The 12,367-nt window shown below is 41.5% G+C and overlaps 1 protein-coding gene across 10 annotated transcripts in view; it reads right to left on the bottom strand.

Moving 5' to 3' along the window:
- frmd4a (FERM domain containing 4A) overlaps positions 1-12,367 on the bottom strand; it is a 77,787-nt gene that overhangs the window by 11,766 nt on the left and 53,654 nt on the right. For 7 of the 10 annotated variants that reach the window (XM_063479814.1, XM_063479813.1, XM_063479811.1 and 4 more), the window contains 10 exons: positions 11,619-11,703; positions 9,614-9,670; positions 8,884-8,906; positions 7,224-7,307; positions 7,050-7,115; positions 6,565-6,622; positions 6,236-6,322; positions 1,499-1,574; positions 400-542; positions 113-254 (listed from right to left, as the gene is read on the bottom strand). In XM_063479814.1, the coding sequence (XP_063335884.1) occupies positions 113-254; positions 400-542; positions 1,499-1,574; positions 6,236-6,322; positions 6,565-6,622; positions 7,050-7,115; positions 7,224-7,307; positions 8,884-8,906; positions 9,614-9,670; positions 11,619-11,703 (821 nt within the window). Of the gene's footprint in view, positions 1-112; positions 255-399; positions 543-1,497; positions 1,575-6,235; positions 6,323-6,564; positions 6,623-7,049; positions 7,116-7,223; positions 7,308-8,883; positions 8,907-9,613; positions 9,671-11,618; positions 11,704-12,367 lie in introns of all 10 variants that reach the window. The other 3 variants (XM_063479812.1, XM_063479808.1, XM_063479818.1) reach the window with 1 other exon arrangement.

Here is a 12,367-nt window from a genome sequence, read left to right as displayed (position 1 = left end):
TCCGGTTGTCAGCAGGACTCATCATCAACAGACGCGAGCACAAAGACAAATCTTTGTTGGGGTATTTCCCCCTCGTGGTTATTTTCCTCTGAAGCAGCAAACACACACTGACCTGAGGAGAGCAGGCTGCCACTGCTGCCACTGATGATCTTGCCCTTGCTGCCCATGTTGGCCAGTTTGGATGTCTTCAGTGTTCCTGTTTCTGTCAGGTCTATGGCAATCTCACTCAAACTCCTCGCTGCATGGATCTTTGACTGTATGGACGAGCATGGACAGGCTGTGTTAACACATCTGTAAACTGTTAACCCACCACTCCTGCTGACCATGCCTTGTAGAATTGTAATTATTTCGTGAGATCTATCGTACGCTTTGACTTAAAACGTCGTGGGAGAGACTGACCTTGCTCTGTTTGCGGTCCAGGTAGAACTGGTGCTGGCTGATGGCCATGGCCCAGATGGACTTGATGAGGGCAGGACAGGCGTACCAGGTATGCACAGCAATGCCGCTGTGACCGAACGTCCTTCTCGTTACCGACGCCCTACAGTAGGAGCGGACACAAAGCCTCCTTATATACACTGAATAAAAAAGATGGCTACATGTTTACAGCAATGAAAACACTCCCACTGGACTGCTCCAGTGACTAGTGCTGCTACTTAGAGAGCAAGCTTCTTTTGAAGCCTGAGGAGAACTGTCCTGATAGAGATACAGTTTGCAAAGCCACACACGATGTTTCCCATTGTTTAGTCATCCTTTTTTAAACACACATCTGTAGCTGAGCAACAGACCAGCTCCCTCTAATGACAGCTTCCTTTAAAGAAAACACCGCTGCTCTCTGCTTCACCCTGTCTGTCTCTTTTTCTCCAATTCCCTCCCTGCCTCTGTCTGTGGAATAACACTCCACACATATAGCCATGTTAAATAAACACAAGAGAGGTCACTTCCTCCGCAAAAGAGCTATCGCACAGCAATCTATCCTTCTCTGGTCAACTACCAAGGGTTTAACATACATGTGTGCATGTTTGTGTGTGCGAGCACTAGAGCGCGTGTATTCTTTGCATGCATGTGGCTGCACGAGCGTGTTAATAATCAGCATTTCAATCCGTGGCGGGCTCCACCAGGACATCCTCAATATCTTGCACCGTTGCCAAGACAAATTTTTCAGCCATTACTCAATTAGATTCTATCTCTCTTTCCGTGTACCGCGCAGTATGGAATCTGAATCTCAACATATTGACTCAGGCCGCAGTGGTAATTTACAGTAAAAGCTACTGGAAGGCATTTCTTAACTGATGTAAGACTTTTATGAGTTCCAGATATTAGGCTTGAGACCACAGATCAATTGCAAGAACATTCATCATTAAATTTACTGATTTAAGATCACGATCGTCCAATGAGGACTTCTGGACAAAGAGGACATGAATGCTTGATAATTAAACGGTTTCTTAGAAAAGAACGGCATCAAATCAATCTCAGCTTCAGTTTGTGATATAAATTTACCTCCTGGGGTCATGAACTTCCACCGAAAACTTCTTCTCTCTGAAGTAGAGGTTCTCCAATTGACGCCATTGGAACACCTGAGATTTAGGAAAAACAGAAACTCTTCAGGACTTCTCACAGAAAAAACGTGCTTCACATTAAATCCGCGCAGCTTTCAGCCGGGTTTCTTCACTGTATGTTCCAATTTGTTTTGAAAGAAAACGCAATGGGTAAGGAGGAGGGGGGGAAAAATCGGGGCTGAAAAGGAGGAGTTGGTAAGAGAGAAGGAGGACCTAATCTGGAGCTCTATGATCAGGTCCAGACCAGGCAGTCGTGTCCACAGAGGATCCCAGCACTGGATGATCTCACTTTGGAGATCTCACTTTCTTTTTACCTCCTTTCCGATCCTTTGACAACCATCAGCGCCTCTATAAAAGAAGCCAAACCCAGCTGGGCAAGCAAAATTCCCTCTAGACGTACTCCAAAACATATGTGTATCTTAAATCCTCCCAGGCGCAGGGAAGCTGAAAGTTCTGAGGTGGTGGGTGCTCACCATCTGTAAGCATGTGCTTGTGCTGGCAGAGAGAAAGTGTGTAAAGTTAAGTTTCCTCCTCTCCTAGAGCTTTGCTAGGAGCGTTAAAAAGTGAGGGGGCGTTTGTGCCTCCCCTCCTTCTGACCCCTCCTCCCTCCCTGAGGGACTGTGGGCTCTGCTCTGGGCTGCGGTTGTGGTGTGTGTGTGTGTGTGATGAGGGGTCTGGGGCGTGATACGGGGGAAAGAAGCTTTTTGCGGTCCTGCCGATTGAAGTGCCCTTGCTTTGTTTAGTCAGACCTCTCTGCTTGCACACACAGACATTCACAGTCTGAGTGTATTTCGTGCTTGGGAAAGAGCAGAGTGTCGGCTACTTAAGAACACAAGACGGTCTGCATCTATCAGCTGTAAGAGACACACAGAAACATGAAACGAGTATCAAACAGGAGAACAGAAATAAGGCAGACCAAAACGAAAACGGGAGGGGAAGAGGAGAAAGGGTGTGAAGGGAGGAACAGGTCAGAGCCGAGGAATTTTAACAGCTTGGGAAAACAATGGACAGAAGGATGAGAGGGAGAAAAGGAGGGGGGGAAATATTATGAACAAAAACCCCCAAAACAGTCATGCGTGCCTGTGGGTGCACGATGAAAGAAAATCGGTGATCTTATCAAAACTCTTACTGTACTGCACATTGTCAATGGAGTGTTAAGTGCTAATGTAGCATGCTGCTAAAAATAGCAGGCAGAGTAGAAATGGAATGAGTGACTGTGTGAGTCTTGGCTACATATGGGCTAGAGCTGTGGAGATTAGATAGGTGTTTGTAACTGTTGTTAACTGTGTTCAAGCACGAGACCACTAAAACTGTCCTCACTGTCAGCTGGACAGACTTACTGCAATTTTGAAAGTGCACTTTGATGTTTGCGGATAAGCTGTACGTGTACGCAGAAGGTATTTGAATCTGTTTGAGCCACATTATTTACAAAGAGACGCAATTATGCCACGCTGAACTTTAAATTTAGCCATTTTTGCTTTCAAGTATATACCAGATTATGTAAGTACTCCTCTTACATAAACCTATTGTATTAAAAAAAGACTTTCTTCTGTTAATATCTTGAATATCTGATAAAAACATGCTGGCAGCTTCTTCCTCAGGAACTCCAGTGAAAGCCAGCGGGTGCTGCTGTTATCAGGCTGAGGGTTCGGCATGTGCGTGTGGATATAAATCCTCTTCGATTTGGCTGTAGAAGCCTTACAGACAATGGCACAATCAGACACAGACAGAGGAAGTGACTGGTCATTATTCATAAACACACGAGGTGCCCGTGTGCACGGAGCCACGTCTGTCTCACAATAATGTTTGCACACAAAAACACACATCCACTGGAGATGAAAGGTCACATCTGATTGAGTGTAAACGCCTTTCTTTGGTGTAGCAGACTCCCAGAGGACCATTGAAAGAATAGAAAGTTTAAATAGCTTACATCGGTTTAACTATAGTGCAGCCAGGTATTCTTTTCTATAACTGGAACTAGGAGTCCCAAAAACTATTGTTTAACCCTTGGGTGGGGTTCCAGTGCGCACCAGTTGTCACAAAACTTGAGGCACCTCCTGTTTCTTGGTCAGTGTTTCAGAGAAAGAACACACAAACAGATGCTGACACAGACGAAGGGGTGATATATTCATATACTATGTAAGTTTATATGCAGAGAAACGCATAAGAGAATAACCATATGTGCCGTTTTTAACTTAAATATTCTTATTATTTAATCATAGTGTTTTTTCCCGGTCTGTGACTAACAGACTCTATCATCTCTGCTTAAGCAAGTCACAAGACACTAATGAAGCATTAGAACAGTGTGTGGGTCCACTGTAAACCCCTGCCATGATGAACTGTTCTAGTGTGTCCGCTTTTAGCATGTGGTAAGACTGGAGGAGGTATTTTAAAACCACTAATAAAAAAAAGTTGAGGGTGTGGTAGGTTGCTTGCATTTAGAAACAACAGGATCTCCCCTTATAAAAACTAAGTAATTAAAGAGAACTACTTTTAGTGCACAACTATTGTACACCACAGCGTGAAGCTACTCTCTAATTCATTAGGGTTTTTTGTTCCTGTGTCCAAAGACAACAGCCCCAAAATGTCTCATAATCAGCGTTGCTCCTCCATCTCCCAGATTTACAGTAATGAAAACTTTAACAGTGGTTGCACTGTGAGTCAGTGATTACTGGTATCCATCTGACTTGTGGGCTGACGAATCACCAAATCTGCACTTCCTGCAGTTAAAATAGTGGTGACACTCACTTACTAGCATTTGAATTTTCTAGAACACATCTCTGGAAAGAAGAAGCGCTAACTCTCTTTTATCATCTGATTATTGAACAAACCTTCACTGTGTTCAGTGGAGTTTCGCTGAACATGTAATGTTTTATTAACCCTTTAATGCCTAGTGTGTCATATGTGGTGCAAACTGTGTTTTGAGACTTCTAAATCATCAGTGAGATCTTTTTTTTCTCCCCGAAAACCTAAATAACCCAGATTCAGCAAATACGATAGAAATTAAAAGTCATATATGGAAATAAAAATGTAAATAATTTTTAAACAAATTTGTCAGTTTTTGGTTTCAGCTTGAGTCAAAACATGATAAAGAGGCCCAATCTCACTCATTCTCTGCTCTCAAATGCATGGAAGAAATAAGGGAGGGTGAGTACGAAAGGAGAACAAAGTCAGGGTGTCAGCACCAAAGCTTAATGGACCTTGAGTCACACTGACTGTTGCTATGGCAGCTGAATGCTTGATAAGCCGGCACTTCTCAAAAAGTGGCCCCTGCTTCTGTTTTCTCTGTCCAGACAGAGGTATAGTTTGCATGTTGTTTGTTTGTTTCTCAGCAAAGGTGCTGAAAAAATACTGGATAGAATGCCATGGAAGCTGGCGAAGAAGAACCAGCTCGGTTTTTAAGTGAGTTATAGCATCAGTCTTAGTAGAGAGCCCTTTCAGTTTTTGATGGGAATTACATCGGACAAAGATATACCATTGTTTACCTGCCTGAAAAATTTACAGCAAAAAAATTGGGAGGGAAGGGAAACCTATATGGAAGGTTTTCACTTCACTTAATTCTACATTCTTTTAAACAGACTGTAAGGGAAGTCTCCTGATTTAAGACTTCAGGACATGTTTTCCTGATAAGTTTATGGCCTCAATTGTGAGTTTTTAGTCTACAAAACCTATATATATATATGTATGTATATAAAATTAATGCTACATTGTGATTGAGAAGTTTCTGCTGAATGTATGTTCCAAAAAAGGTGGTAACAACCGAAATGCTCAACTCAGAACTTCTAAATATAAATCCATAAACACATGGGTAGTGCCAAATTGGTTACTTCATATATAAATACCAGTCCATTCATGCTGCACAAGTTAACTTTAATTTACAGTGTAAGCCCGTGCTTTATAATAAAAAAGTACACAGTTTGCAACCAATCCAGAGCTTTCTCAGAATGACCTGGTGATGTGAGATACACAGACTCCTTTTTTTCATCACCATGGTTACTTAACACCAAGGAAACCACTAGATTTAGCACACTTGAATGAGACAGAATTTCAGGCTTGGTGACTGGAATGCACTAATTATGACACTGAAAACACGTTAGTGGCAAACAGGAAAGCATTTGGGCGACAGGAAGTATTCGTCAGGATGGTGAGTTCAGTGTTCAGTCCATTTCCTGTCTCTGAGAGTGTGCATCTGTTTGTGTGTGCATGCACCTATGAGTAAGGGTCTTAGTGGGCAATCAGTGTGCAAGGATGCTGTTAACACAAATAACATCTTTCGAGACAAAGGTGAATGGAAGAGATCAAGGCTTGAAACCAGTGTGGAAGTCAAAGGCGAGGTAAGAATTGTTTTTGCAGATAACCCACACAGTGAAATGACTGTGAGGAGGCAGACATAAATTAAGGACAGGATGCAAAACATTCTAAGACTGAACATCTCCAGATAGTAATAATTATACAACATTGTTAGTACTCTTTGCAAACACAATACATTTGATGACTGAATGGAACAATAGGCAATAGGGACTGTAAAAAAAGATAGAGAAAGACAGAGAGCTTTCCGTATAAAGCAACATGTTCCCTGAATAAATTCTCTGCTTGGGGTGAAATAAACTGAATTTAAAAAGTGAAGGAGAAACAGTTTAGTTTGTGCGGTAGATAGATCAGAGAGAGCATTATCTCACCTTCCTGGGCTTAACTTTGTCCTGGTAATCATACTGAAAGATGCCTTTATAGCTCAGACCCAACCACCATGGGATCCCCTGCTTGTCCTGTAACACAACAAAAACAACTCAGGAACGGCTGTGCATCTGTGCAAGACTCAAAGGGGAAGAAAGGGAAAGTTAAAGAGAGGTAGAAAAAACCGCACAAATGGAACAGTAAAAATTTAAGTTCCATCATGTGTGCAAAAATCCCAACTGGGTGATTAGAGATCCAAAGTGAACAAAAAATGTGTGTGGTGTGCGGTGCATGTGTGAGAAAAAAAAGAAACGGCAGAGCAGTAAAACTGTACCTTTACAGAATAGTAATGCACTCCATATGTGGGTAGAGACTCTACAATGCTCATATAACTGTGAGGAGCAGAAAGAGAGACATGTAAGGGTTACAGAGAAGACAGCTTTCAATATGCTGGACCAACATAACTAAAAGCATAAGCCCCTTCACACAAAGCCCCTGTTCAAGGCAGAGTGGTTGTGTCTTTATTCCCCCTCGCACATCTATGTGAAAGGTACTGTACAAAGACAGAACTGGGGGGAATTGTTATTGTGCTTTTAAGCCCTCAGCAGAGGTAGTGACAGAGCTGATTCAACATCTGCATGAAGGGTAGAGCCGGCATGGCCATGCCACACTAAACCCCAGTGCAGTTGTGTGAAACATATAATGCTTTTGCTGGAGTCATAAACTGGGGTGACACTACACCAGGCAAAATCTGGGGGACTTCTCAGAGGCATTACCACCTTATCTCTGTGTGAATACATAAGACATTTACACACTTACTTTACGATTGCCTGCCCTCTACTCTGCCCGCTGAGCTTCTTGTAATTCTCTATGACCCGATCTTCACTGTAGGGGGGTGGGATAAAGAGAAAAGAGGAAAATATCAGCAAGACGATAAACAACATGTGAACTTATAAAACGTTCGGTAGATTTTTCTGGGTAAAAGTGTCTCACCAGTAAGCCAGTGATGGGTGCTCCTTTAGGGCCTGGGTGGGTAGAGCAGGCAGCTTTTTCAGGTCAGACCTAGTTGCATCGTTACTGTGAAAGAAAAAGAGCACACTTGATCAGCGACACTTATTCTCAACAGTTTCACACAAAAACTGAAAGATATCACTCAACTGTGGAAAGGGGACAACTTAAAAAAAGTTGTAAATTAAATATTAAAAAAATGATTTTCTGCAAGTCTTAAAATGAACTTTAGAACATTTTGGAAGAAGGGACATTTGGTTAAGAGACAGGAGTAAATGTCCATGGTCTAAATGCTTCTGTGGTCTGTCTGAACAGCTGCGGAGAGTAGACATTGACAGCTGGAAGCAGAAGAAAGAAAAGAGCGACAGAAGCAGAGACACAAAGATAAAATAAAGAAAGATAAAAGGCGATACAAAAAAACAAAACAAAACAGGAATGGGACAGGAAAAGATTAAGACTGAGAAAGAGTAAATGAGACCGGGAAGCATACAGACAGCTAAAGTAACTTGGCCCCAGATTCAGTTTTCAGACCTCCAGCGGCAGGAGGTCTTAATACCCAACTCTAATCCCCCAGCCTCTCTCCGGCCTCTGCCTAGGCCTCAGAAGATTGGGGAAAGCCCTGGGAACATGACAACCTATGAGCTAAAGCCCTGGCAGAGATCCATCCACCCTGCCCGTCTGTTCCTCAATGTGTGAACACAGCTGTGCGTCTGCATTGACTGGTACTCACTATATAGCTATTTATTTAGTATACCGGTTGGGTGCACAACTTTGGGATCATACATGATAACGATCTGAAACGCAAGCTGTGCAGAAAAACATCCTAAAAAATAGTGTTTTGCTCCAATCTTTTTCTTTAAACTGTTAAATGCAGAGAGAAATTAAGCGCTGTTTTACTAAGATTCAATTAAGATTACTGAAACGTAGTCAGATTAACATAAACCGCACTGAAAATCAGTCAATTTACTGAATTCTTTGGGAACAATGTGATATGCATTTAACAAAGGAAATCAGGTGTTTGGTTTTAAAACTGTATTTTAGGAGGAGACGTAAAAAAGGGCAGGAACTATGAGCTTTTAGAAAAAAAGATTTATGTGTATGCGTGGGAAGAAAAAGGGTAGGAATGTGAAGTAATGTCTCCAGAGTGTGTCACATTCCGTCCCTATTGTGTTTATTTACTCCTTTTACTGGCTGAAATGGGGTCAAAGGTGATGGCTGTAGTAGTATGTTTTTCGTGCTACAATAAAGGGATGAGGAATCACATACATTTAAGCCAACATCACACAGATGAATATCAGAAGGGCCACATGAGGTCCTCAGCTCACATAAAACTTGCACATAAATTAGTATTTTTTTTCCCCTAATAAGTCAAAAATGAAAATATAACCCAGCAGAAAAGAGAAAATCCGAACGGCTCAAAACTGTTAGGAGAAAAATAAGAAAGTGAGGTAAATCAAATTAAAGGCACAGATATAAGTGATCAAGAGGGGAGCAAAGGACCACATCCAGACCATAAACCACATCCAGTCCTTGAAAATGTCAAGATACTTTGTTAGCCGTTAGCATATTTAGTTTTTAGTTGCTTTGTTGCTTTTAACAACCTCTAAAAGGACATAATAGCTATGATGACTATGAGTATACATACCTAGTGAAATCACCTTTAGCCTCCTGTGAAAGAGAAAAAAGGGAAAAAGGAGGTCAAAGATGATAGGACAATTTATACAGGTGGATATGTGAGCACTAAACAGTGGCCATAAAATGTGCTTTTAAGTTTTTTTATGCTGGAATCAAGGAGAAACATTAAACGACCATCTGGAACGAAACTTCTGAAGAGTTACGGAGCAGATACCTGACACTGTGTGTCTGCACCTGCACACAGAGGCCGAAAACGCACCCACATTACTCAGCCTAGTTTATGTGTAACATGACCTTGCAGAACCACGGTTAATTGACTTACCTACTCCGAGAAAGGGACAGGAAAGGGAAAGGGCTGGAGTCAAGGAGGATTTGTGAAGCGTAAGTGCTTCTCTGTGACAACAGCTATTCCTGTCCACCATTTATCTGGTAGACCAAAATTTGTGTTACCAAAGTCAACTGAGGTTTTTAGGATTTGAAACCTCCCAGCGTTACTGCAGATTAACGTCAAATTGATAGCTACATTAGATAATGAGAGTTTAATTGCTCACAATTATTACTGCAGTAGATAATGTGAGTTTAATCATCGTCAATTAGGATCAAAGGCTTGTGGAGATAGTTTGGAGGAAAACTTCAAACGGTTTCAGAAAAGAACAGCCCCTGGAATAACTTGTGGTACACACACTGACACACAAACAAACATACAACACACACACACACACACACACACTTAAGCTTACTTGGAGAATGTAGGAAGCCAATTCGAAGACAACCTCACTGTCTACTTCAATTAGCTCCTGCAAAAAGGGGAGAAAAGGAATGAGCAAAGGCCATTGAAGACATTCACAAATAAATAAAGCACACTTTGATCCCAGTGGGAGTAAAAAGTGGACATTCCTGAAATGATCACTCATTTCATCAGTCGAGATAAGCTGATATTTCCTTTCACTTAGATGCCAATAACCCTTCTTTTTTCATGATGTCTTCATGCAGAAAGAGATCAAAGATTAGAGACAAAGTGGAGGGGTTTGGGAGAAGGTGTTGAGGGGTTGAGGGTGAGCATGGATGCTCTGGTTTTTGATTACTGAGTACATTTACCAATGTGTGTTTTAAATGCATTACTAGGGATGCACTGATCTACAGGTATCTGCCAATATCAAACCCTGTTGACTGATATTGTCCTAAGATGGCATTTACCGATGTCAGTGGTCATGGGTATTAGCATTACATATTGCTAACCAACTCAGAATTTAACCATGGATGCATGCATGTTTACTACTGTTATGTGTACTACTGTTATATAACACGTAGATGAAGAGATAAGCGACAAGCAGGGAGAACAGACAGAGACAGACATGCAAACACTGGTACAAACATTTGTGATTTAGTGACATGCGGTGCGTTCCTGTGAAAAATTTCCCAAATACTTACTTTGGGAGTAAACATATATATGACATGATATGTGTACATTAACAGAGGATTAGTGGGCAGTGAGTAGTGGGTCACCTATCCCAGGAATGTGCCCTTTACAATCCACCTCTTAATTTGATGGAGGATCAAACAGCCAGGATGAAACACTAGACAGAACAAACCCAACGTGGGTGTACCACCCAGTGAGGCTACAAATCAGCACACACTGTGTGTGTTTGTACTGTTTTTTTCACAGCACAGCAGAAATGTTTCTAACTACAAGAATAGTGACTGCAGGAAGCACATTTATATCTTTCTATCTGCTACGCTGTGCTGTTTCTCTTGCTTTCTTTTTTGCTTTCCTACACTGGTATTTAGCTAATATGAGTTGTAATAAATGAGCAGATAAAAAGTGGTATCTTGATGAAGACGCTTTAACATGTTTACTAGCTGGACTGAGCCAAAATCCTTTTCTTTTTCGGGACTTTGCCAGCCTTTTTAACCTGAAATATTGCAACTGCCGATATTTGAATGTCTTGCTACATATAAGACGTTTTAGCACAAAGAAAAGAAGTCTTTAGACACTCTCACAGTTTTCTACAAGGCTTTACTAGAACATTTCAGCTCAGTTATTTACAGTTTCAGGCTGCACACGCCCTCTTCTGGAAAAATTACATAACTGTTTGATACTGGTGTCTATAAATGTGCTGTATGCTGACCAAACTATAACTAGATGCCCCTGCTTGAATTTTAACCAGTTAAGTGAATTGGATAGCCTCTCCTTGCTCTAAAGAAATGTACCATATTATCTGAGTGGTAAAATAATTCCAAAAGCTTTCCTCCTTTAAATTGTCTCTTTAGGCAACTTTCTGGAAGTATGTATTCCAATGCATAATTTAAATTGCTATTTAAACAGCCAAAGTAATTGTGGCTTAGCGCTGACAGATGGCAATGAAAATCATTTGCTAGTTGCTGAAATGTGGAGCAGCGCATGACATGACGGGTAACAGATGATGCACATGGTTCACATTTTCTGCTTCAGCAAATCAGCACGCAGGACCGAGGTCCAAGCTTTCCTCTTGTGGCATCTCTTCATTTAGAAAGAAAAATGGGCTAAGGAAGTGGCACGCAACATGAAGCCCAGCACTCTATGCAATTTCACCATAAAATGTAACCACTGAAAGCCAAAAATGATTTAAGGCCAGAAGAAAATCTTGGCTTTAAATGCAATTTCACAGAGGATTCATATCATTCATATAGCATGTAAAGATAAACCAAAGGAGAAGGAGATGAAACCAGCAGTACTTGAAATGCATAAAAAAACTAGCTATTTACCTTGTATATGATGGACTTTGCATTAAGAAAGAACAGTTCAATGGTGGCGTTATCCTTCAGGTAGGATATACTCTCTATGTAGAACCTGAAAACACAGAAGAAAATATAAACACTCCTGCAGCTTCAAAGTAAGCAAGGATGTTCATTGACCTTCAGCCGACAGAAAGAAGATACATGAAGGAGTGTTTTTTGTGTTTGCTTCAAAAACAGAAGCTAGCATGCAGGGAAGCTATGAAAACTAAACTGTGCAGATGTGACTGAAAGGTTGCAGTGGTAAAAGTGACCAGATGGGGGCGCACCATACCAAAGGCTGATCACTTATGCCAAAATCCTTTCCCTTCCCCTTACACCACATCGCCACAGTGGCTGGCAGTGATTCATTATCAGTTTGTGAGTGTGTGCACATTCCTCAATCTGAATATGCACGCACACACACGCAGATTGAATGTGCACATGATGCACTTCACTGTGCATCATCAGCAGTGTGCAGTGATCACACACGCTCGCACACAAACACAGAGTACTACCACACACAGAGATGCTGTCACTTTCTGGAGAGAGAAACACAGTAACCCACTTCTGGCAGAGCGGTGAGCAGGGAACTAACACAATAATGCAGTTTAAATTTAGCTCATGAATGCATGCAAAGCCAGAGGGAAGCTGGAATGGTGCACCAGGAAGCTACTCGTTGTTATCTCCTCTCTGGTGAAAATACACATCAAAAAGATTCCATATAGCTCAGCTGCTCT

The sequence above is a fragment of the Pelmatolapia mariae genome, linkage group LG7 (assembly GCF_036321145.2).
Source record: "Pelmatolapia mariae isolate MD_Pm_ZW linkage group LG7, Pm_UMD_F_2, whole genome shotgun sequence".
NCBI classification, from domain to species: Eukaryota; Metazoa; Chordata; class Actinopteri; order Cichliformes; family Cichlidae; genus Pelmatolapia; species Pelmatolapia mariae.
Note: the sequence above shows the minus strand (reverse complement) of the source record. Positions and strands in the feature narration are given on the sequence as shown.